This window comes from Arvicanthis niloticus, chromosome 16 (genome assembly GCF_011762505.2).
Source record: "Arvicanthis niloticus isolate mArvNil1 chromosome 16, mArvNil1.pat.X, whole genome shotgun sequence".
Taxonomy (NCBI): domain Eukaryota; kingdom Metazoa; phylum Chordata; class Mammalia; order Rodentia; family Muridae; genus Arvicanthis; species Arvicanthis niloticus.
In genome coordinates, this window is record NC_047673.1 from 71,277,027 (window position 1) to 71,303,251 (window position 26,225).

General features: G+C 47.5%; 1 protein-coding gene across 1 annotated transcript in view; it reads left to right on the forward strand.

Annotated features, from left to right (window-relative positions):
- The window catches only part of Cnih3 (cornichon family AMPA receptor auxiliary protein 3), a 103,518-nt gene that overhangs the window by 71,283 nt on the left and 6,010 nt on the right, over positions 1-26,225 (forward strand). The window contains exons 4-5 of the mRNA XM_034520549.2: positions 19,391-19,503; positions 23,959-24,102. Coding sequence (XP_034376440.1) covers positions 19,391-19,503; positions 23,959-24,102 — 257 coding nt within the window. The remainder of the gene's footprint in view (positions 1-19,390; positions 19,504-23,958; positions 24,103-26,225) is intronic.

The following is a 26,225-nucleotide window of genomic DNA, read 5'->3' on the forward strand; positions in this document are numbered from 1 at the left end:
CCCTGGCAGAGGAGTGGACGGTCACCAAGTGACCTAATTACCAAATCCAGATTGTCCCTCCCCTTTGTTTAATGCTTTTTTGACCTCTTGGGGGGGGGGGTGACTCCAGCTACCTTGTTCATTCTGGCTTCCTGGGAGTCACGGGATTCGGTTCTCTGTGTATTTCCCCAAGTACAGTTCACTCTTACCAGCTTGCCCTTGACTTTGTCTCTTGTTTCCGGTTGAGACTTGTAATTGGTGGCCTGTGAGTCGGGTGTGACCTGGGGATTTGTTTTGCTTGACCATTTAATATTTTTAAGGCTGCTTTAGATACTCATCTGCTCACACGGCATTTGTTGAGTGACTGCTGTATGCCAACCGCACAAGAGAGACACACAGGACGCAGTCTCGGCACTGATTCCTGTTCTTTGCACCTCTTCTTGCAGTATTCCGTCATCTGGAATGCTCTTCCTGACTACAACATCTCTTTCCAGTTCTTCTGGGGTTTGGATGCCGAGCCTTGTGCATGTTATCACTGTGTTGTGTCACTGACCTGTACCCACCAGCCTTTGTGTTTCAAATTAGCTGTCCCTTCCCACACAAAGCCTTCTCCCTTCCATCCTGAAGAAATGCTTCTTCTGGCCCTCTCTCCTTTGTTGGATTTTTCAAAGCCATCTTGCTGTAAGAAGGTGTCTGTCTACCTGTTTGATCTCCCGAGTCTGTCTAGATTCTCCTTGAAGCCCACGGCTGTGTCTCCTCAGCCTTGCTTCCTCACAGTGCTGTGAAGTCCAAACTTGATGGGTGTCTGCCCATAAACCTGCATCTTCTCAGAGAAATTGAGACAATTCCGAGGGAAAGTGTTTTAAAGCACAAATAAATTAAGTATGATCCCTAGTCTTGCTAAATTTAGCAGTGGAGGACAAACATGTCACAATTAATTAACTGCACATTGTGAGCCTCCTACAGTCTGCTCTGAAACAAAGCACTATTTGAGATTTTTAGATAATATTCTTTATGTTTTCCCTCTTGGTTTCTGCCTTCTTAGGAACCAGGGTTTTCTATTGGTTTTTGTCCTCCTCTTTCTTATTTTTAACGAGGGGGAGGAGCACCTAAAGCCGGAGCGTCTGGAAGAACCATTTATTCTTACCCACTTAGGTTTCTCCCCCAAATTGACCTTGGTTTCTTATCGAACTCCACGCTTCAGAACTGGATCTCTAATGACAATCCTGTTTATTCTTTTTTTTTCCCATTTATTTATTTATTCACTTTACATCCCAATTGGCTGCCCCCTCTTCCCAGTTCCCCCCTCACACAGTCCCTCTCCCCTTCTTCCCTTCCCTTCTCCTCTGAGAGTGTGGAGCACCTCCCCTGGCATCCCCCCACCCTGGTACATCAGGTCTCTGCAGGACTAGGCACATCCTCTCCTACTGAGGCCACAGACAGACAACAGCTTTAGAGACAGCCTTCTCTCCAGTTGTTGGGAGACTCACATAAAGACCAAGCTGCTTTATGTTATCTGCTACATATGTGTGTTTGTTGGGGTTGAGGCTAGGTTCAGTCCATGTATGCTCTTTGATTGGTTAAAGACAACCTTGTTGATGACAGTTTTGTCAAAGGGAATACCCACAGAGCACCTTGTGGGCATAAGGTGACTGCAGTTACAAACTTTCACAAAAGACTTGATCTTTGACCTCTTGGCAGTCAGACCCATGTTGGTTGACATTTTGCAGGGATAATGGTCAATTCCAGCCGCCAGAGCGTGGCTATAGGGCTGGTTTGAGAGGCTGCCATCAATGTTCTTCACAATGACAACATTGCATGCAGGGTAGCATCCAAGCAGGACCATCGCCACTCTTCTGGGTTTCCTGAGCTTGTCCATTTTTAACAGCAGCCAGCAAGTGCACAGCAGACTCTTTGCTCAGATGCCCACATTATGCCCATGTTGTGCCCACACATCCATCACAGTCCTACTGAATTACCTTTGTGAAGACTGCTATGCTTGATCCCCAGGCCCATGGGGTTCTGATGACCGCATCAAGTCTCTCACTGGTCCTCCAAAGACCTTCCTGGCTTTCTACAGTGGTCACTCCCAGGTGGTGCATGGACCTGCTTCCCCTCACTATAAATCCAAGCTGGCTAGGCAACATCCTAACCTTTGGCAGACTGTCCTTTCTCTAGGTGAGAAAGCTTCTTCTTAAGCCTTACCGAAACTCCTTGCATGAAATTATTAACCACCATTTCAGTTAGGAATGAGATCTTTCTCTCACTCCTTGTAGACTCCACATGCACAACATTTAAATGCAACCCCAGGCACCCTACTTTTTGGATGTGGAAGTGATATCTGGAAACCTGCATTTAGATAATGATCAACCAAAGGATTCTGATAGATAAGAGTCTAACAGTATGGGCTTTGGGAGACTCTACAGTCATGTGCGGTGGTCTCATGATCTCATGATGCATGTTTGGCCTTTGTATCTATCCTCTGGTGTGCACCCTTCCTAAAGGCAGGGCTGTATCACTACTTCACCTCCGTTGCACTTTAGCCAGCAGGATGTCCTATACAGTAATAAAGTAAATCATTTAGCAAGTGTTTGTTGAATAAATGAACTCATGCATGCATGCATGCATGCAGGTGAAACTTTTGAGGAGATGAAACTCAAAAGGTCACAAGAACCTGTAGTGTAGCCAAGATTGAGAGAAAATTCAAATGGAAAGAGAAGCTTTTTATCCTGCTATTTTGTGTAAGAGGCAGGTGATAGTTGGGCCTCTGTGGAGTCGTTTTGAAATCATTTTGCTTCCAGGGTCAAATATTCTATCTAGAGTGAATTGTTTTTAGTTTGGGGAAACATTCATCTTTATATAAGATGTTATAAGAATTTTCGGGACCTTATTATTTGGTTGTTTCCTTCAGCTCTGATGATCCGCTGGCTGTTTCTAAAATAGAACGCTTGAGTTCTTCCAGACTAGTCCCTGAGGTTGCTCTGGCAACCACCTTGAAAACTCTGAAGTTTTAGCCCAAATTTCCCAACTTCTCAGGTTCCAAATGCCTCATTGTTTGTCAGCAGTGCTCTGACTGAAAGGCTACCATTAAGTCACATTAACTACCTCTCCAAGCCACCTAACGAACTTGCTTTCAGAAAAACTCCCATCATGCCTGGCATCTTTGCTACATTTGCTTTCCTTGACCATACTAGTTTGAGATCCAGACTCAGGAAAACACCATCTTTGGGGGGACCAGGAATCACACACACACTGCCAGGGAAGCCTTCCCTGCTCTGGCCATTGATGTTAAACTACAGTCACTGAACCCATCACTTCTATAAAGTGTCTCTGGGTTTATTGACAAGCCAGGAAACAACATGTATGACTGCCACAGACTAAACTTTGCACAGTTCCTATTTTTTGTTGCTGCCCCCTGGCTCTGGCTTTGCCTTGATTGTTGGGCACCCTGCCCTCGTTCATGTGTTGAGCGGCAGCCCAAGAGTTGATTTCGATTGGTCTGCATAGGCTGTGGCCCAGTCATCCTGACCAAGTCAGTAGGCTAATGACCTTGGGAACCAGACTTCCACTGCCCTGAACTTCATCTCCTAGAACGTGATGTGGGAATTATAAAAACATCCTCTAACTTAATAGAGGCGACAACACAGAAAAGCACTCAGAGGGGAAAGACCCTGAATATAACTGTTACTATTATTATTATCAGCATAACATGCACTTAACCCAGTTTTATTGAAATGTGGGAGAGAATCTTTGGCGCTATCTTTTTATTGGTACTGAGGACTGAACCCAGGGTGTGGCACAAACTAAGCAAGCAGTCTACTTTGAGCTACATGCCCTGCCCTTCATACAATATTTTTGTTTTGAGACAGGATCTCTCTACAGTACACAGGGTGACCTTGAACTCACTTTATATGGGCCCTGCACTTGCTTTCCCACAGCGTTAACTATTCCTCATCCAGATAAAATCTTTGTTTTGTTATTTTGGTCTCACTGAGTTTTGTTCCTCTAATTTAAATTCAATTTTTAAGCATCAGCCTATAACATAGGAGAGACATCATATATTCTCTAAGAAGCCTTGGTTAGACCTGAGCCTCCCTGAAGCAAGAGCTCCAGAAATCAGTTTAGAAATCGCACAAGCTGCTCTGATAACCAATGTCTTGACCATTTCTGGAGTTTTCTATCAGAAGAGTGTCACAAGACATACTTAAGTTACTAAGAATCAACTTATTAAGACAAGTTTCCTTGGACACCAGGGAAGATACGAGGTAGGACAAGAGACTTTGGGGGTAAAGTAACGGAGGAGAGGTAATGGCTAATTCTCTTCACTCACTTCTTAGGTTGGGCTGGGGCTGGATGTTTCTCACGCCTGCTGTGCATGGGAGTACTGAAGGCCTTCCCTGTGTCTTATACACATGTCCAGGCCTGTGGTCTCAGGTAGTGTAAATTCTACCTGGCCCAGGACTCTAGCATCTGTTAGTAAATGAAAACATCTGAGAGTTTGTAGATGACCCGATGACCTGGGCATGTCTGACATTCTGTGGAGAAGTGATTGCTTGGACCTCAGGCCATTCCATGAATCACTTCATTGGTCATTGTTGAACACCTCCTCTCTGATCGTGACAGCATTGACCCTGGGTGCTGTGGCGCCACAGGAGACTCACAGGCTGTCTCTAGTTTCTGAGCATGGTGTTAGCATTCTGGCATTTCACCGTAAGTGAATCATTTCAAGTGAAGGCCCAATGTTCACCCCAGTGATGTCACTCAGGCAGTGACATTGGGACAGTGTATTTCCATAGAATGTCTTCTCACACTGCTGGGCTTGTCTTGCATGGATTCAACAAGGGAATTCCCCATTTCCATGTGGCTTTCTAACTGCTGCCTTTCACCAGCCTTTGCCACAGCACCACTCCAGACTGTGTGGGAAATGGCAGTGACTTTGCTATCACAGAAATCATGGTGTTTTTTTGTTCCCTGAGGCCTTCACCTCCTTTGCAGTGTCTGACTAGCCACATCTACTTTGTCTTAACCACAAGGTCTGCCACATGCCCTGTGTTTTCCTTCTGCCTGTGTGCCTGGCCCTTTTCTGACATCTCCGTCTGCTTTTCTTCCTTTCCTTGTTTCTGAGTCCTGGTCACACCAAGAACATATCCCTGAGCTTGTTCTCAGCCTTCGTGCTCTCCACTCCCCTAGATATCAGCTCTAAGCCCAAGACTTCATTTATATCACCACTTCCACAGCCTTCAAAGCTGCCTTCTAGGACTGACTTCTTCCCACTGCCTGGTGTGTCGTCTATGTACCTCAGATCCTGGCCTCTGGTGAGCTCATGAATGAGCTCACATTTTTCCGTGACAGGGTTTCTGTGACAGGGTTTCTGTGACAGGGTTTTTACTCCTAATGCCACTGACACTTCAGTGAGCCAGCCAGGTGTCTACTCCAACCAAGCAGGCTGCAGCTGCTAAGAAGAGTTTTGAATGTTTCTCCTCATGTCTCTCCCCCCGCCTCAGATAATCAATAAAGACTTCTTGAGTGTTTCTCAACTCCATCAGTGTGTGTCTGTCCCTTCTCCCTCTAGCTAACTGTCCTGACAAATGCCATGTCCTGACATGCAGTTGTGAATGACAGTGAGGTCAGAACATTAATCTTCCCAAACTTTGATTCTGACAGCAACCTTTCTAGACAATACCAACCTCCCAGGCCTGGACCCTCAGACCCTTTCCCCCAGTCTCCCAAACCACCCCAAAGGTCCCCTGCCCTCAGCCTCAAGTCTCCCAGTCCCCCCACCCCTTAGCCTCCAACCTTCCAGCCCCTCATCCCTCCAGCCTTCCAGCTCTCCAGCTCCCAGTCTCCCAGACTCCAGCACTCCCAGCACTCAGTTCCCAGCCTTCCAGTCCCCCAGTCCCCACAGCCTCCACCCTCCCAGCCCCAAACCTCCCAACAAGCTCTTTCTTTTCCATAGCACCACTTCAGGCATGGTTCTACACTGGGTCATGTGCTACTCTCAGACAGGATGGTGCATCTGTGTAGCACACAGCTTGCTGCCCTGGTGGAACAGTGAATCCTGAGTGAGTGAGTAAGGTGGTGAACATGTGGTCTGAGCTTTGTTTGGAAATCACAAGCGCTTTTTCTCCCCTCTTTTGTATCAGGATCTCCAAAGACAAGCCAGTGTGTCACTAGTTCCAAGAATGGGGGGCTTATGGGTGGCTGAGGAGGATCTAGCCTCCTTGAGAGGACAAACATCTTGGGGCTAGTAGAAGAAGAATGGAAACTCTGGGGAGGACAGGGCTGCATGAGAACTCTCAGGAGTGGATGCCTGCAGGTGAGTGGGCAGGATAATGACTTCGGGATTTGAAGAGCTTCCCAAGGATTTGGAAAGAGGATTCTGAGTCAAGCTTAAACTTGGGCTTATCATAATGAACTCTGGGTCTAGGAGGGAGGTCTCCAGGTAGTCCCTTCCTCTGATACTGCTGTGGTTGCCCCAGTGAGAAGGATGAGAAGTAGAGATGGAGAAGAGGAGGACAGTTAATTCTTGAGGCACCTCAACATGGGCTGCTGCTAGCTCTCTTCGGAGTGGCTCTTTCTGCCATAGAAGTGATGCTGGCTTTTAGGGCTCCAGGTCTATTCACGAGAGCTTATCTGTCATGACATAGTTACTTCCCAGAGCTCCCCTACTGAATACTGTTGCATTGGCACTTAGGATTTGCATGGATTGGAGATGGATACCCTTACTCCATCACAGTGTTTCCAGGAACATCATTGAAGGTCTTCCTTCTTCGAAGCTACCATGCTTCCATTGTCTTGTACTTCCCCATGTTCTTCGTTGGATGATATGTTACCCAGGTGCTCGGCTAACCTCCCTGATTTATGTAAGGTCTTGAGTCATCGCTATATCTGGCCTCCTGTTATGTCTAAGCCAGTGCTTTAGGTGAATGAACGCTTGGAGTGTTGAGTCAGAGTTCATTGAATCTACTCAGATCCCTTCTTACCCAATGAAACATACCTGTAGAGGACCAACCAGGCCAGGAGGATAATAGTCTGTGGATGTGGAAGAGACAGACACTGAAGTAGGGCCAGACCTACTGACCCTGAGACTTACCAACTTAGTCTTTGATTGGTCTTAGTTTTCAGACTACTGAGAGTAATGGTAGGATTTTTCACACTTAAAAACATTCTTGACAATGAGAGGTTTGTTTGGGAAATTATCTAAATATCAGTTTATTCATTCACTCAACAACAACAACAACAACAAAATGTACCGTGTGCCAGCTACTACTGGTACAGGCATTGGATAAATCTATGATCTAGAAAACCTTCTTCTGGGGATGCCTGAGTTATGGTGTAATCCACCTTGGTACCTACAGTGTCTGCTATAGCCATTGACATCTGTGCCCCACCCCTCACCCCAGGCAAATACATAGGCACAGGAGTCTTCTGAGTTTTATGAGTGAGTTCTGTCAATCTATTCTCCATTACTTTATGAATGAGAGAGGTTTTTTCTGGCTCTCAGTTCTGGAGGTATAACTCAAGGATGATCCATCCCATGCTCCAGATATCCCCACACAGCATGGTGCAGGCTCCAGTAGAGACCCTGTTCATGTCAGGTCATGGTTGCAGTGAGTGAGAGTTTCTGTATGGTTTCCTCTCATGAAACCACTGCTATGGGCATGTGGTGCTTTGAATGGGAATGGCTCCCATAGTCTCATATATTTGAATGCTCAGTCTATAGTTCGTAGAACTGTTTGGGAAGGACTAGAAGGTGTGTCTTTGTTGGAAAAATTTTATCATTTCGAGGTGAGCTTTGCGACTTCAAAAACCACACCATTCCTAGTAAACTCTCTCTGCCTTCTGCTTATGGATGGAGATAAGAGCTCTCAGCTCCTGCTCCAGCATTCTGCCTGCTTGCCTGCCACCTGCTCCCTATCACGATGATCACAGACTCCTAACCCTCTGGAGCCATGAGCCCCAAATTAAACACTTTCTCTTATAAGTGCCTTGATCATAGTATTTTTGTCACAGCAGCAATAGAAAAGTAGCTGAGACTGAGCTCCTAGCTTGGTGCTCCGACCTGACCACCAAAGGCTCGGAATGTAGAGTGGATTACGATTCCACCCTCTGAATGCTGTTAACAAGACTCCAGGGACTAAGTTCTTGAAAAAATTCAAGGGGACAAACTGTCTTCAAACCAAAGCCGCATTGCTATTACTTTCCACAAACTCCTGACATTTTGGAGGACAGGACAAGAGGTAGTGGAGGAGGAGAGGAGGTTTAAACAGAGTGCAGAGTGCAAGCCCTGGAAATAGATTAGAGAGGGAAGATACATTGGTTTAATTTTTAAGGGAGTTCAGGTTTTTTTTTTTTTTTTTAACAGAATGACTGGGGTATTTGAGCTGGAAAGTGTTCTATGGAACTTGTGTAGGTCAAATGCCTCATCTTACAGGCAGTAGCTGTTATTTATGGAGGTTGCTGTGTGCCACACGCAGCTTCAAGAGCCTCACACACATCGACTCTAAGTGTTCATTGTGCTCATATGAAACAGACCCTGCTATTTTCTTTAAGAGGCTGCAACAGTTACAATATTATTATATCTTTACCCCAGAATGCAAACTTATCAAGTCAGATAGCTGGTAAATCTGGGTCTCTCAACTTATATACACATAGCCAGATTTGAAGCCAACACTTAGGACGGTGTTCAGTCTTGGACCATCTGGTCTGCCTGTGCTCTAGAGGGCATCAAGTTCATGTATTTTGTCTTAGCATTTCTGGGTGGGGCAAAGACACTTTCCTGGATATGCACCATTAGGCCGGTTCATAAATATCTTTTATCTTAGGTGTCTTGCCACACACCTAAAATTCTAGTTTTGGAAGCTAGAGCCATGAGAGTTTGAGGCCAGCCTGCGCTGCAGCCTGGGTGAGACCCTGCATTAAAAAACAAGACTCAGGACTAGGAACTTGCTCAGCGGTAGATGGCTTGCATGGTATGAACAAAATACTGGGCTTGATTCTGGGCACTGCAGAAAACAAATAAACCAAGCACTAACTGATGGGCATGTCTGCATGTGTGTGCTCCTCTCCCAGGTGTCTATTCTACATGATTAGTAAGGTTAACCCTCCTTTGTTTGTTTTGAGCAAACATTCTACCAACCTGCTGCATCTAACAGGGAATTAACACCACTTAATAGCTGTTACATAGGTGCTTTCATCCTGGAAGGGCTAGCCTTTGGAAGGCAATGATGCTATTGAAGACCAGATTGGCTTTGTTAAGGCACATACTTGGAGCATGTGTGGATAATGGCCCTCCTTCAAAACCCCATTTGGAGGAACACTGGGAGGCTGTGGACAGGGAGGAGAGGGCCTTCAAGTTTGTCACTTTCTTTTTCCAAGCTGAGCTTCTTCCTTTGTGGACTGGGAGGCAGCTGGGGAAGAAAGGAGGGCAGCCAGTGTGACTAAGCTCACTAGCGAGCTGCAGACAGGAGAGTCTAGGGAGCCTCATCACCATCCACCATGTAAACATAGCTGGAAGAGGGGGCTGGCAAGATGGCTTCATGAGTGACCCTGCTTGCCGTACAGACCTGATAGCCTAAGTTCAATCCCCAGAACCCACCTAAAGGTGGAAAAGGAGAAGCAACTCCACAAAGTTGCTCTCTGACTTCCACATGCACACAATGGAGAACATAGACTTGAACAGACAGACAGACAGACAGAGGCAAAGGTGGAAGAGAATGTCTTCCTGCCTGTGGCTCTGCCCTGTCACCAAGGGTTCCCCTGTCCAGTTGCAGCAGTGGTAATGGTTTCCCAGAAGTCTCCTGGGTTTGAAAGAGGCCAGCTGAAGGGTGTTCAGTCTCTACCATGGAGGATTTGTGGGTGATAGGCTGCACCATGGAGCACAGTTCCTCTTCAGGACCCAGCAACAAGTGCTTAGTTTTCCCATCTCGGTACAAAGACACCCTTTGCCTTCATAAGAAAATCAGCCCTGTAATCCTTGACTCAGGCTGTCCCATCCAAGGACCCTTTCTCCAGTCACCACGAATGTCTTTTCTCTTCTTTCCCATCAGGCTATTTCTGGTGATCTGTTTGTCTCTGAGTTTCCACTTCTTATTTGTAGACAAGGCCATCTTCATATTGTCCTGTTGATGCTGACACACCATGGATGAGCTCATTCATACATGGCATATGAAACCTGTAGGTATGGGTGTGAGTGTGTCATACTTGGGGCTCTTTCACATCAGAACTGAACTAGGGAAACCCTTAACTCCACAGCCCTCTGCATTTGAGAACATTCCCTCTGGTTCCTGCCTTTCCCCCCTCACACAGTCAGAAACAGTTCCTTCAGTCTGGACACAATTTCTCTTCCCCTCATCTCCAGTTTAGATTAAAAAAAAAGAGTGAGTCAGTATCTAGCTTCAGCGCTAACTTCAGCTGTCTGAATTGCTAGCAAGTTGTAGAAGAATTTTGCTTCTTTGGACATGTGGCACTGCACAAAGAATGGCTTCACCGCCTGCCTCCTCCCTCCCACCCGCCACACCCCTGCCTCCTGCATGGTTCTTAGGTGGGCTAGTCACTCAACACATGTGTGAGGAACCTTTCAGGAGAGCTACTGAATTTGGAGTGTGTCTCATTGCTGCATGCAAAATGTCAGACCCAGTAGACTTAGAGGAGGAGGCAAGGCCTGGCTTTGAGAGTCCAAGGCTTGGTCCTAGAAGGAACTAGTTACCTGTCTTACCTAAAAAATATCTGGTAAAATACCAAGACAAATGGAAGTTGCTTGAGAGGGAGGGCGAGAGAGAGGAGGAGGGAGAGGAGGAGGGGGAAGGCAGAAGGGGAGGGGGAGAGGGAGAGGGAGAGGGAGAGGGAGAGGGAGAGGGAGAGGGTGAGGGAGAGGGAGAGGGGAGAGGGAGAGGGAGGGAGAGGGAGGGAGGAGAGATGGCCTGCACTGTACAGGAAGAATACAATGGGAATCTGAGGGAGAACTATGGAAACCCAAAGAATCCAGAGTGCTTACTTCCATACCAAGCAGGTGCCACCAGCCTTGGGCTAGGGAAGTCTTGGAGTCCTTTCTTACAGCAGTGCTAGAGAGCCAGAGGCCTGACTCAGCTGCTCCTGACTGCACATACTCCCTATCAGACCCCAGTCCCCAAGCAGTGGTGTGAAGGTTCTGAGGGCTTAGTTTGTCCCAGTGATGTTCTGGAAAAGCTTTCTTCCCCACTGGGGGTCTGGGGGTCTGGTGAGAACTTTGAGGTGTAACCTTAGCTTAAATATTCTGATGGATGCACCTGGGAAATGTCTGAACATAGAGCCTCTGCCTGTCCGTCTCTGTGGTCTAGGCTGGGACCTGGAGATCAGCACTTCTGACAAGTCTGCATGCTATTCCGAGGTGCTCAATTTTATTTTGAGAATCAGTGTTAAGAAGTGCTTTTCAAACCTTGATGTGCATACATAAGCCACCTGGGAACTTTCCAAGGCAGGTTCTGCTCCAGCAGATCTGGGCTGGGACCCAAATCCTACATTCCTAACAAGCTGCCAAGTGCTGGGGGGAGGGGGGTGTTAGGCGCTGGGGTGGGGCTGGTCCGGAGAGCACAGATGGAGGAACACCACACTCATAGCTCATAGGGAACTTGTTACTCAGATACTCAGTCCCCCACAATTGCTGAATATGAAACTTAGGTGTGGGGTGGGGCAAGAAGCAGTCCATTACACCCCTCCCCCCAACTTTAGCAGAACCTCCAGAAGATTCTGAAGCACATGAAACCTGGGAGCTATCTAGAGCTGCAAGCTCACAGAAAGGTGACCCATTTTGTCAGGCGAGGGTTGGACCTGACAATGAGCCACACCTGTCCTGTCACCTCATGCCCTATTGTCTTCTACCAGCAACAAAGCCAATCCTACCCCACTTGAGTACCTTTAGAAGGAAAGATCTTCTTCAGAGTGTTGTGTGTGTGCGTGTTCTCATGGGTCAAAACAGGAGAACTTCCTGTGGGCAGCCTGGGAAATAAGCATTTTGTGTAGGTGGTTGACCGAGATGCTCGGTGCATGGCAGAGGAGGTAGCGAGGCTCTCAAGGGAGATGGCAGTGGGACTGGAGGTGCCCAAGTCAGTCAGAGCCAGAACCCAAGGACCAGGGAACACCAGAAGGGTCAGGCCACAACCAGGCCTCTGGGTGGTAGAACAGAGGCTCAGACAGTCTGTCTGAAGAGGAATTCCCTCTAACCTCTAAAGAACACCCAGAATTCCATGCTTCAATGACCATTGCGAATCCACAGAGGAGAAGGGATGTTCATGTCTTCAGGTCCCAAGCCTCTCAGGCAGGCAACCTCTTCCCTTGCCTTTGTGCCACATTTTCCCCTCATGTTCCTGGTTCAGGGAATGAGGATGAGGGGTAAGGGTGATCTATTTGTTTTTCTTGAAGACTGTCCCCATCTTCTGAGGTCAGCCATGAGGGTCTGATTTTGGCTATGGGTGGCCAACATCAAAACGTTTTCTGGACTTTCAGGAGGGCTTCTGGCAGTGACAGGCCCTAAACCACACCTGCAGCTGATGGCACAGATATAATTGGTGATTATGATTCTAGGCTGTAATTCTGTCACTTATCGACATTGACTTACCACTAAAAAATAGTTGGTGAGCCTTGGTGTAGATTCCGGATAAAAACATCTAACTGTTCTCTAACAGACAGAACTCAAGTCAGCTCAAGATTGGGTGTCAGCAACTGACTTCCCTGTGCTAACTGAGGCTGGGATCCCAGTTCTTGAGAGATGACCGGGCTAAAGGCTGGATTGCCTTCCCCAAGGGGGTCACCACTTAGAGTAATCAAATGGAAGTGACTTCCTCAGGGCGGGCAGCTTCAGAGTGTGGCTTCCTGACAGCGCCTAGAGACACTTTATCCTTCAAGAGCACACTTCCAATCCCTAAAGACCTCCCTCTAGGCCCCACCTCTCTTACTAGTGCCACCCTGGGGATCAGGCCTTTAACATCTAGTCCTCTGGGGGACATTCAGTCTGTAACAGCATCCTGCCATCCCCTTGTTCAACCAGAGCCCAGGGCTGCTGCGGATGATTGCTTGTTTGAGAACACATAGAGATAGATTCCATGCTACAGATCAACAGAGGGTCACCCGATTCTGTTTAGCCCAGGAGGGCTTCTGTGCTAGGGTCATGTGCACTGGCAGGGACATGGACTGATAGGCAAGCTACTTAAGCAGCTCATGGCTTGTTTCTCTTCCTACCTGGGGAGGCTGGAAGCTAGTGTCCAAGAAGACCAAGGGGTCTAGATTGAGAAGTAGGAAGCCAAATCTGGCTGTGGGCTGTTCCACTGACTTTCAGGGAAGAAGGGCAAGTTACTTCCCGAGTAGGGAATTCGCCAGGATGTGTTTATTCACAATATGAAGACCATTCTCATGGCTGCAGCAGCATGGTCCTCATGCTGGCTCACCTCTGAGAGCACCGGCCTTCCTAATCCAGCTTGCATCCTCTGCCAGCAGGTGTGGGGCTTTACAGATAAGGAAGATGGGGCCTGGTGTAGTTAGCTGCAGTTCTTCATATCATGTGGTTGATCCTTATGTAACCAGAAGGAATTTACATAATTCTCATCATTTCACACCAATGTGATATTGTCTGAAAAGCTTGTTGTCTGAACCGACAGGCAACATTGGGGTGGGGGTGGGGTGGGGAGGAAGACAAGCCTTGCAGCCTCCACGGTCTTCAATCTAAATTCTGGTCCGAATCTTCAGTGGGCCTTCTGTGGCTATGGGCCTTCCATGGCTGTGAGCCTTCCATGACTGTGGGCCGTGTTTGTTTCTTTTACAGATCTGGTCCCCTGACTGGGGAGATGGCTCAGTGGAGGATAGTGTTTGTCTGGCAAGCATGAGGGTCTGAGGTCAGATCTCCAATAAGTACATAAAGAGCTGGGTGTGGCTATACACAACTGTAACCCTACCACTGGGTAGAGTGGAGGCAGGAGGATTGCTGGGACCTACAGCCTGCTAGTCTAGCTAGAAGGAAAAATAAAGATGAACTCAAGCTTCAGTGAGACACTTTGCCTCAAGCTGTAAGGGAAGAGTGATAGAGGGTAGCAATGTCCCCATCTGGCCTCTGCATGCATACACAAACAGATACAGTTGTGCACACATGCACATACACTTACAAGTGCAGGCACATGTCTGTGTGTGCACGTGCGCATGGACACACACACACACACACACACACACACACTCAAACACACAAGCGTGTATACACCTTCTTCCAGAAATCCTGCCTTCATGCGACTCATGTCGATTGCCTACCTCTCACTGTCCACCCCATTCCCCAGCCTTAGGGGGTCCCTCTCATGCCAAACATATTACTTCTGCACTTTCAATATAGGATATAGACATCTACTCTCTACTCCCTCTTCCTGTGAGGCTAAGAAAAGTCTCCCCTATACACACTGCCCTTCTCTACCAGAACAGTGAAGACAAACCCCAAACTGTCACAAACTGTCATGTGGCATTATTCTTTCAAGATGCCTGTGTTCTGGCCAAAAATGGTTAGTCACACAGATGAGTGATAAGCCACAGTGACGGGGAGAAAATATTTAGACCATAAATAAAAATAAACTTAAATCTTGTTTAAAAGGAGACGATCCCTTCCCTCCCAGAATCTAGCACTGTGTGCATGTGTGTTATTATCTAAGAACAGATTTGATCAAGAAAAAAACTGATTTAAAAAAGAGTTTTAAATTGTAGAGTATAATTCTAATCTGCTTTGGTATTTTTTTTGTTTTTGCTTTCATTTTTTTTTTGTTTGTTTTTTGTTTTTTGTTTTTTGTTTTTTGAGACAGGGTTTCTCTGTATAGCATTGGCTGTCCTGGAACTCACTCAGTAGATCAGGCTGGCCTCGAACTCAGAAATCTGCCTACCTCTGCCTCCCAAGTGCTGGGATTAAAGGCATGCGCCACCACTGCCCGGCGGTATTGATTTTTATGCAATATATTTTAGATGCTTGAGATTGCTAAAACCAAGTACTTAATGCTTTCCTTAGTTACCAATAAAAGTTTACATATTTTGATGGACAAAATATAAAATTAATTTTTAAAATTCCTGGGAAAGCAAGGATGTTGTTCAGCGAAAGCTTAGAACTCAGCCATGCATGGCAGATACCAGGGAAAGGTATCTTTCCCTGTCTGTGCCGCACAGACAGTTCTCGCACTAGCTTTGGGGGCGGGACAGGGTCCCTGGCCTGTAGGGAGCAGTAGACATGGCAAACAAGAGCAGATCAAAGTGACCATGTCAGATTTGTAGAGTCCCCAGGCAGGCTGATGAGAAAGAGGTAGAGGCTCCAGAGAGGTTTGCAGGGAGACGCGAGGATTCAGGAATATCCAGATGGGGATATTTGCCAGAAAACAGAAACTGACTGCTAGAATCTGGGCAGTAAGTCAGAAGTGTAACAGGCTTGGCAGGCACCCCAGTCCTGGCCCGCGCCAGGCCTGCCCTAGACACTCTTAAATAAGTGGCCCGTTTGGTGGCTTGTGAAAGAGATACCTAGGATAGTGAGTTCTTTGTTTTATTGTTATTGGTTTTCTTTTTCTATCTGTGTGTGTGTGTGTATGAGAGAGAGAGAGAGAGAGAGAGAGAGAGAGAGAGAGAGAGAGAGAGAGAGAGAGGGAGGGAGGAAGAGAGAGAGAGAGAGGTGAGCGTATGCATGTGTACATGTGTATGGGCAAATGTGTGCACGCACATGTCCATGCATGTATGAATATGTGATATGAGAGCCAAGGTTGATGGCAGAGATCTCCCTCAGTCACTCTTTCTTAGTCAGTCATGAAGGCAGGGTCTTTCAGTCAAATCCAGAGCTTGCCCTTGGCTGGTCTTGTTGGTTAACTAGCTCTGAAGATCCCCTGCCTCCTCCTTTGGAGGCTGGAACTACAGGTGGGACAGCCATTAATATTTATGTGGGTTTCTTGGGATCCAAGCTCTAGTCCTCAAGTGTGCGCGCCCGGCAAGTGTTATAACCACTGAGCAACCTCCTCAGCCCCTCTGGTTTTGCCAGCCCTGTCTTATGGAATGCCAAGTTTCCCATGCAAATTTAGACTTATTTTTCCTTAACAGTGGTTCTGCCTTAATCACAGAGACTTCAGCTACTCTTAAGTTGGCAGGTATTGCTTGTTAGGTTTTTGGTTTTGGGGGGACCAGCTCTCACCATGTAGTCTGTCCCATTAGCCGGGGATCACAGGTGTGTGTAGGCAAGCTTGGCTTTAACTGGTATTTCTTTAGAACCCCACAATGTCTATAGCGAGACCACTCTTACTACTTATAGCCGCAGAAAGCAGGACACAGGGTCTCAGACTGTGACCTACATGAAGTGGTGTCTATTTATAATACATTCAGTGAATCACAGGTACTGGTATCATTCAACTCTTGGTTAGAGGAAACAGTGTCTGCCAGTGATAAGGGATGACACTAGCTGGGCATGGTCAGAGTTTCAATCTACTTTTCTATACTTTCTCTGTTAGGTTCAGTATGGGGCATCTTTCTACAGCAGTTATTTTCTCTGAGCTGGGAGCAACCCAGCTGGCTACCCAGCAGAATGAATAAGCATTGAGCCTGTTTGGTGGCCTTTCACCTAGTGGTCAATGTGGCCAGCAACAGGAGTATATCACACCAGCCTCGGTGGCTTATTAAACGAAGGTCTGGAAGGATGCTCGGGAGGAGGAAGAGAGAAGAACACAGCTTTGCTTTTCTCATTGATTTCTCATTCTGCAGCGCTGACTGCATCAGACAAGATGGACCAAAGTGTGTCATAGCGAGAAGGAGCACGTGACTCTCAGTTGCTCAGAACGACAAAAGTTTATGGTTTGCTTTCACCCTGCCCCTCACAGGTTGCCTGGGGGGCTCTCTCTTCACTTGTGGTGTCAGGATGATGAAGTACGCCCGTTCTTATAACTGGTCTTTGCAATGTCAGAGGAAACAAAATAGGACGTTGGGGCATTTTTCATTGACTGTTAAGTGTTCCTGGCTTCTCATATAGTTTCCACTCGTGGCCCATAGGGCCCCTCCCAGCTGCTGGGATCTGGGACATGATGTCTCATGTTCCAAAGGCAAAGTAGTGGAAAGGTGTGGATGGTCTAGGGAGGGGCGTGGTACAGGCCAGTGCAGGTGGCCTGGCTAAGCTCTCTCTGGTCTGAGAGGAATAAGGTCCCTACATAGTTCACATCAGTATGACAAGGGATGCCTGGAGAAAAAGGAGGAACAGTAAATATACCACAAGGCATTGCAGCCACTTGAAGTCTCCTGGGGTTAAGGGACAAGACTGCCCAGTATCTTAGATAATCAGAGACAGTAGGGAGACCCCCACAGAACAGCAGGAGGATTTGCTAGCTTTCCCCTCAGCCCTAAAATGCGAGCCGGCCTCTGTTAAGTGTTTTTCTCCACACAGGGGATGGTAATACATCCTCCCTGTCAGTCACAGCTTCCGTTATCCACCAAGTGCCAGAGAATGAGGATCTGTGTAATGGATAGAGGGCATGAATTTGAGCTGTCATCATTCAGAGGTTTGACGCTGGCACTGGAGAAGGGAATGGAGCTGTAATGGAGGATTCAGGCCCGTAGTCGCTGTCGTGCCTGGAAGTGATGATCACAAAATGTAGAGATGTGCACGGCAGAGGGGCTGCTGTGTTAGCTCTGAGAATGTGGGCTTGCCCTATGCATGGGAAGCAGCGGGTGATGTCCTGCCTGGGTACAGATGAAGCTGGCAAGCACAGCTTGGAGGTTCTCTAAAGAGAAATGATGGGCCATGTCCTCTCTGGTTGAGATTCATAAGCACAGGCAGTGCCTGGTTCACCCTCTGAAGTCATGACCCTGGAGGGATGGCACTTGTGTTCTGAGTCCATGCTGAACCTGAGTAACTGAAGGTTAAGGTAGTTTGTTCTTCACCAGATGCAGAGAACAAAGACAACCAACAGTTACAAAATGCATCTCTCACACATATGCCTGTACATGCATTTATTTTTATCTAATCTGTGAATGTGTCCGTATCTTCTGCAGGGGCCAACTGCTCAGGTAGCTCATCTGCTTACAGTGAAAGGCTAACATAGAACACAATGTTCTTCTATACCAAAGCAGATTGGCCTGAAGCAGTTGTTCCCACCCATGGGAGTCTACGGCTGTGACCACAGACTCTATCCCATGGACAGTCTAGCCATGCTACAGACGTATGTGATTGGTCAGAACAGTACAACATGCATTGGGCAACATGCAAAGCCACTTGCAAAGGGATATTAAAATAGGACAGACCTTGCCTGAGTCAGATTATGGACTGTGTGTGTGTGTGTGTGTGTGTGTGTGTGTGTGTGTGTGTTTGTGCGCGTGTGCACAGGCAGTGGCAGAGAAGCCCATATAGATAGGCTGGATAGACTGTTGGAAACCATGCTATGACAGGGCTGGGTTGGTGAGATGGCTCAGCAAAGACATTTGCCCTTAGGTCTGATAGCCAGAGTTCTATCCACATGGTAGAAGAAGATATCCGATGCCCACAAATTGTATTCTGACCCCCAAACATGTGTGCAGGCACACACGTATGTACATGCATGCTCACATATATACACACATATGATAAGATTTTTTTGCCTTCTGGACTATAGTCAGTGACTTAAAACTTAAGTATTTCTTTTTTAAATGTAAGTTTATAAAATAAATCAGGTATGGGGCTGAGAGGAGCAGGAGAGGATGAGCCGCAATTCCTTTAGAATGGTCCCCAAAAGACACAGGTTGTTGGACTGGAGCAATCACAATGCTCTAAGTGAGATGCATAGACCATGCGTACATGTGCGTGCGTGCGTGCGTGCGTGCGTGCGTGCGTGTGTGTGTGTGTGTGTTCTACCTACATGAGTGTGTTTGCATACCTATAGTTTTCCTTAATTAATGGATGGGATTGATTGTCTACCTTCTAGCCATCTTTAGCTTTCAGTTTTCAGTTATACCACATGTGCCTACCCAGGAGGGGTGTCTGTCTTCTTCTACCTGTCCCCCTGAGTCTCCCCCTGAGTCTCCCCGGGGAGTCTAAGCTCATCTTCTCCCTTCACATAGAGACTTCCTGTTTTCAACATGGCTACCTGGCTTTTCTCTTGTGCTCTTCTTGATAGGCCCATCACCGGCCTTTCTGTTCTTTCTGTATTAGAAACAAACACACCTGTTAGCTAGAAGAGGGCACAGAGGGGCCAGCAACATAGTGCAAACAGATGGAAGGTGACACAGGACACTATCAGTTTCTTCAGACAGCCCAGATGCTGTGCCTTCTCAGGTTTGGGTCTAAAACATGGAGCACTTCCCAAAGTGGTCAGTCACAGGGAAGTGATCATGCTGCAGGGAGCACCCTTGCACGGGGGACAGTGAGTGGGAGGAGCACTTCCTCCCTCTAACCCTGCCTGTGTCTCTGCTTCCTCTCCAGCTGGTGCTGCCAGAGTACTCTATCCACAGCCTCTTCTGCATCATGTTCCTGTGTGCTCAGGAGTGGCTCACCCTGGGGCTCAATGTTCCTCTGCTTTTCTATCACTTCTGGAGGTAGGTTTGTCTGGGACTGGTTCATCCTCCTTCACTTCTGCACCCAGTGACAGTGCACCCACATAGAATTTAATACAGGTTATAGCTTATTGAGGGGCAGGAATTCAAGCAGACTCTTGGAGGCAGAAACAATAGAAGACTATTCCTTGCTGGCTTCCAGGCAGACTCATGTTTCCCTAACTTTCTCACATAACTCAGGAACACCTAATTAGGGAATGGTACCATGTACTTACGATGGGCTGAGCCCTCCCACACCAATCAATGGTCAGGATAATCCCTCATAGACATGACCAAAGGTCAATATGATCTAGGCACTTCCTCAGTCGAGACTTTCCTGTGAGATGACTAGAGATTGTATCTAGTTGACCAACAAAGATACCTAGAACAAACTGAATCCTGAGGTGGAAGTAAGTCCCTCTTGGCTCTGTTCTAGAACCCCAGTCCTGCAGGTGAGTGTGAAATGCAGCTACAATGTTATTTACTAGAGCCAAAATATGAAAACCGTATTGATGATTATTAGCTGATGCATGGATAAAGAAACATCTGTGTGGAAATTAAGAAGGCAGAAAGTACTTAAATGTGCTACAAAAATATAAGTTAAAGATATCACAGCCAACAGCAACACATTATATGATTCTATTGACATGAAATTTCCAGAATAGTCAAATCTATAGAGACAAAAGTAAACAAGTAGTTTCCAAAGGTTCTCGGTTCTCTCTCTCTCTCTCTCTCTCTCTCTCTCTCTCTCTCTCTCTCTCTTCTTCCCTCCTTCCCTCTTTCCCTCTCTCCCTGGGTAAGGGTAATAAATATGCCCTCAACTTAGACAGTAGTGATAGATGTACAGCTCTATAAACATGTTAACACTCACTGAATTGTATGTGCACTTAAAAAAAGCAAACAGTATGGTGTGTAAATTGTCTCATTTTTTAAAATGCACCCACCAGTTGCACAAGGTTTTCTGGGCAGTTACGATGCCAACTATTTTTCATGTAAGACTGTGCTTTGGCTCACTTGAGTGGGTTTTCTGTAGGTTGGATATGGAGCAGAAGTGAGAAATACCAGAGAAGCAGGGATTGTAACTGTGTGGATCAATTACCTTTCTCAAACCCTTTAACTCCGGAGCTCTGGATGCCCAAGCCAGCGGGTCTGTCATTGCCAGTCTCACCAGCATCATGGGGAGCACACACTTGCTAGGCGTTGAGGGGAATTCCTGGATGAAAATATGTGTGAATATGTATTCTAGGAATATCCTTGCAGCAGAAGGAAGTATATGCTTTTTTTTTTTCGAGACAGGGTTTCTCTGTATAGCCCTGGCTGTCCTGGAGCTCACTCGGTAGACCAGGCTGGCCTCGAACTCAGAAATCCACCTGCCTCTGCCTCCCAAGTGCTGGGATTAAAGGCGTGCACCACCACCGCCCGGCAGGAAGTATATTCTGATCAGATATATGAGGACTGTGTGTAGAGCAGGAGACTTGTTAGTCTTTAGAGTGTGGAAAAGTCCAGAAAATCATGTGCAAGGGCCCAGAAGTGAGAGAGCACTCGGTGTGTGCAGGCAACAGCATTTGTCTTTCTGCACAGTCGGCTCCTGTAGGCTGAAGTGGATGAACAGCTGAGACTCTTATACTGAGAGGCCAGGAAGTACTGACAAGGAACCTGGAACCTGTTTGGACTGGAAAGCCATGAGGGTTCGAGGCATCACTTGATCTGAGCTTTAGAAGGTGATCTTGGAAGAAGCGTGAAGGGGGGGCCAGAAGGAGATGTATAGAAGACAAATTCTAATTAGGAACAGGACAGAACTCCAGGTGAAGAAATAAAGGGGATGAGACAGTGGGGAGCCATCCTGTCTCATGAAGGTTGGCTCAGTGAGAGAACAGAACTGGAAGGAAGCTCAACAGGCTTTGACCAGTGACTACATCCAGTGACTACATATAGGTGAGGGAGGGAGCCTCTGAGCTGGCCGGCTTTGAGGGTGATGGTTCACCTCACCTGTGAGAACTGTCTGCGTCCTCTCCACCTCACATGGGCTAGATCTTCTCCCTACAGATGAAATCTCTCTTGAGGGTCTTTAAGTCGTGGTCTGTCGTTGAAGCCTATCAAATTGATCAGTGTCTGGGGAGACACGTGTTTACTGCACATGCACGACCTTGGTGGTTATCTCCGGTCCCACAGAAATAAAGAAAAGGCAATCAGCTTATAAAGTTGGATTTGTCCTCTAATCTCAGAGCTGTACTTGTCCCAAGGGAGGAAAAGGAGAGCCAGCCATTGTCCTCATACCGTGTGTGTGTGTGTGTGTGTGTGTGTGTGTGTGTGTGTGTGTGTGTGTGTGCAGGTGGGGAGCAGCCATGGTTTCATTGCCTGTAAAGACCTTGTCTTGGTTCTTGAATCTCTGTCTTGGTTCTTGGCCTAGCCTGCTTACTCTTAAGACGTTATCAGAACACAAAAGACAGACAGAATGAAGACAGAGAAGTCCTTGAATACTTAGAGATAGAATCCAACCCCCATTCTGTCTCTTTTCCTTTTCTTTGTCTGCCTTGGCCCCCTGTGTTTTTATGTATGTGTGTGTGCATAGGTGTGCATGTGTGTGTGTATAGGTGTGCATGTGTGGAGTTTAGATGACAATTCTTAGTGTAGTTCCTCAGATGCCATCTACCTTTTCCAGGAAGGGAGCAAAGTCTCTTATTGGCCTGGAACTCACTTGGGTAGGCTCTGCTGGCTGCCTGCACAGCCCAAGGAGCCTCATGCCTCAACATTCCCAGTGCACACCACTATACCCAGCTTCATAACACGACTGTGGGTGTTAGTGCTTTACAGACTGATCAGATGCCCCTGGCCTTACCTGCCTCTTTGTCAGGTTAGTACCATGGTCCCCTCTACCCTCACACTCATTTTGCTTCAGTGAAGCTGACCCAGTCACCACTTTTTAGTGCCTGTTTGGAGAGGTCATTTGCACACATCAGTGTACACCAGCATCACACCTGTCCTTTGAGGTGGGCAGTTTATATCCCCAATTTATAGCTGATCCCAGGATGGGTTGATGATTGACCCAAGGAAGGACAATCTGGTGAGCAGCAAGCAAAAGACTCAGTCTTAGTCCTTTCCGCCAAGCCATCCAGCCACCCGGTTCCTCTGCCTCCACTTAATGAGGTCACCTGGGAACAAAGCCCGGTGACAGCAAATAGGTTTTGAAATCTGATCTGGAGAATAGGAGAGGTGAGTGGCCCAAGGGCTATGAGCTGGCAGCTGTCATCGAATCTGGCTTCTGATGTCCCCTTAGCATAGTGTTGTTGACAGATAATGCCAGTGCAATTCTCTGAAGGGGAAGGAAGAAGTGAGTGAGATGCCAGCTTTGCGAGCGTGTGCCATTATGGCAGTCTTACGTCAGGCCTGTGCCTGGTGCTTCTTCAGGGTAGAGAACTGCAACTGTTCCGGGCCTGACAGGAGCAGCAGCATGCACTCCTGCCTCCCAGGATCCTTCCCCACAGTGACCAAGGAGCACAGCACCAGGCCATTCCAGCTGCAGTGAGCTCCTGGGCTCCACAGGGAAGCTATGCCCTACAGATGTTGGTGGACATAAACTAAGAGCTGCAGACACTGAAAGGGCCCAGTTGTCATGTAAGACCCCTGGCCTTGGGCAGCATTTGTGGAGCTGATGTGGCTGCAGACAATAATGAGGACTCATCTCCCACAGTTCTTTTCTCCAGCTTCCCCAAAGATGGCCAATGTTCCGTTTGTTCTTCTGGGTCCCTCAATCAATCAATCAATCAATCAATCAAATAAATAAACAACAACAATAACCCATATCCCTAAAAATGACTCTACAATGTCTCTCTATGGTATTCTGGAGTTTAAATGAAAGTCTGGGGAGTGGGCACTTAGAAGGTAGTCATACAACTCTTCCACATATGCCTACACCCAAAGGGAGCTCTTGGTGTCTTTCAGGAGATACCAGGCTATCAGAATCAACTCAAGCAGGAAGGAATTATTTGGACTCATAGTTGAAAGGACTACATCCCACTGTGGTGGAGAAGGCATGGTGGCTGGGGCTCTGTCTATGGCAGCAGGAACTCAGTGTTGTTCTATCTTGGTTGATGGAAGCAGAGATCTGCCCTATAACTTTCCCCACTTCCTCCAGTGAGTCCCTACCTGCTGGAGGTTCCATAACATCCCCAGACAGGGCTACAAGCATGGCACCACATGCACACACACACACACACAAGCCTGCAGGGAAGAGTTCACATTCAAACTGTAATCCTGGGTGACATGTTTTCCTTTAAATGATACCATGGATCTGCTGGAAGACTTAAACATTGGTTGAAAGTTGTGGCCAAGTTGTATTCTAGCAATGGTTGGAATCTAGGTTAGGCAGGAGGCATGGATCTTCAGGGAGGCCTCTGCATGAAAACATGGCGGACCCTGAGTCTCAGAGACAATGCTATCATGTCCTTTTCCCTGCAGGTATTTCCACTGTCCAGCAGATAGCTCAGAGCTAGCCTACGACCCACCAGTTGTCATGAATGCTGACACCTTGAGCTACTGCCAGAAGGAGGCCTGGTGTAAGCTGGCCTTCTACCTCCTCTCCTTCTTCTACTACTTGTACTGGTGAGTCCCACTCTCCTTCCGGCTTTAACTTCTGTGGCAAACAGAAGGGGATTTGAGGCTGGCCTCGGGGAGGTAGCTTTTAGGGAGGTGGCCTATGATAGAACATAGCTAATTGAATCTGATGCCAGTTGTCTGACCCTGACTCAGGAGCAAGAGTTTCTGGGAAAGAAAGATGCCTTTGTGCACATCCTTTGCAACACTGGAAACATTTAATAACATCTCTTCAGAGGCAGCTGAGGGATGTCACAGGCTTCTAACTAGCAGGGCTTCCAGCCCTTCAGAACTCAGTAGCTCCTCTCATCAGGGCACCAGTGAACGGAGGGGCTCAGAATCATTGCCCCTTGCCCTCAGCCTGTTTGTGAAGATTCTTGGGTACCATACTAGTGGCCTTTATTCCCGCCACAGTGGCAGTCAGACCCCACAGAGAGGCACGTTGGGTCATTAAGTGCTTATACTGCGATTCCTCCATGTTTCATAACACCGTCCTAATTGAGCAAATCCTGCCGACTCTGCAGCTTCACTTCCGGGTCCCTTTCCCCACCTCGTCACTTGAACACCCTTGCTCAGCAGACCGCTATGAGCTGTCATCCTGTGGTCTGTCCGGATCTGCTTGTTCTGGAAATGTCTCCGGATCCCTTTTGTGCTCATTACTGGGACCTTTTCCTGGTCACCTTGCTCTCCTGTCCCTATCTTTGCAGGGTCACACATGTCCTCAGACACCCCAGTGCTGTCTCTGCAGAGGCAAGTGAAGGTTGGGGGTGCTAACATTTCATCCATCCCTGGGTTTAGACTGGGTATCAGGCAGGGAAGTGGTTACATTGCTGGATATTCAAAACTAAACTTCACATGTGTTGTCAGATTTGTGAGATCAATTCTGCCCTTGTGCACATATTTAAATTGAGGAACCTGAATCTGTGAAGGTCGAAACATTTCCCAAGGTCACAGCTAATGGTTACACCATTATACTTCAAGGACTGAACTTCAACATGCATACAGAACCCCTAGACAAGTCTTTATTAAAGCGAGGGCCAGGGGAATAGAGACATGTAACTGATTACAGTAGGAAAAGATCGATCGTCCAGATGCTTACACTTGCCATGAGTGGTTTCACGGTTCACCTCAACTGTGAGGAGTTGGGGGGATCACAGAATTATTCTAGTGCTTTCTTCATGAAGTCAAGGGTTATTGTAACGTCAGAGTTTTATCCTTCATGAATGGTCTGTATGCTTCCTGCTCTAAGCTGTAGAAGACTGAGAAGCCGTAAGATGCTTCTTGGAGAAGCTGAAGTGGCCAGGATTTCACCCCAGGCTTCAGGCTTTAGCAGTCTTAAGATGGCTGTTCTCCCAGGAGGGTGCAGAGGGTGGGAAAAGGCTGTTTGAAGGCAGGGGCCACTTCTTGGAGAGTTTTCAAGTTTTGTGGGAACAGGACTGAGGATGGGGGTGCAGAGCAATGGAGCCTCATGAATCCTCCCTCCAGGGAATCAGACTCCAGAGGCCAGCATCAGGTAGAGATCTGAGTTTATTGCCCAGCGCATAAACTTCAATACGGTGCTTGAGCCAATCTCAAGCCCCTCCATCCTCCAGTTGCATCTCACCATGCCTTCACTGTGCCCCAGTGAAAACCCTGCCTGATGAGGTTACTCAGAGGGTTTGTGTGTGTGTGTGTGTGTGTGTGTGTGTGTGTGAGCATTGTCATCTGTTAGGACTTCTGAATCAACAAGGGAAGCACTGCCTTGGCCTCAGTGAACTTCTTAGAGCTAATGCCGTCCTGTATGGCAGGGCAGGACTCTCCAGAGTTGCAGGAGCCTGTGGTGCCTGGTTCTCCATCCCACTTTCCCTTCACAAGGTTGGCCTCCACACCCCCACTGAGTTTCCTCTCTGGAGTGAACGCAGCCTCACTTTCTCCATGAGGCTGTAGGCCACCTGAAGACAGGCTGAGTGGCCTGTCCCCAGACAGCAGCACCTCTCTTTAAAACCAGGAGGACATGGCTAGGCCTTCCCTGGCTCCTGGTCCATTATTCTGGGATCCACCATAGTTTGGGAAACTGAAACAGGACCCTTCCTTTTGGGTTTGAACTGTTGAGCCAAACACTGCTCTCTGCCAGGCCATAGAGTAAGAGGGAT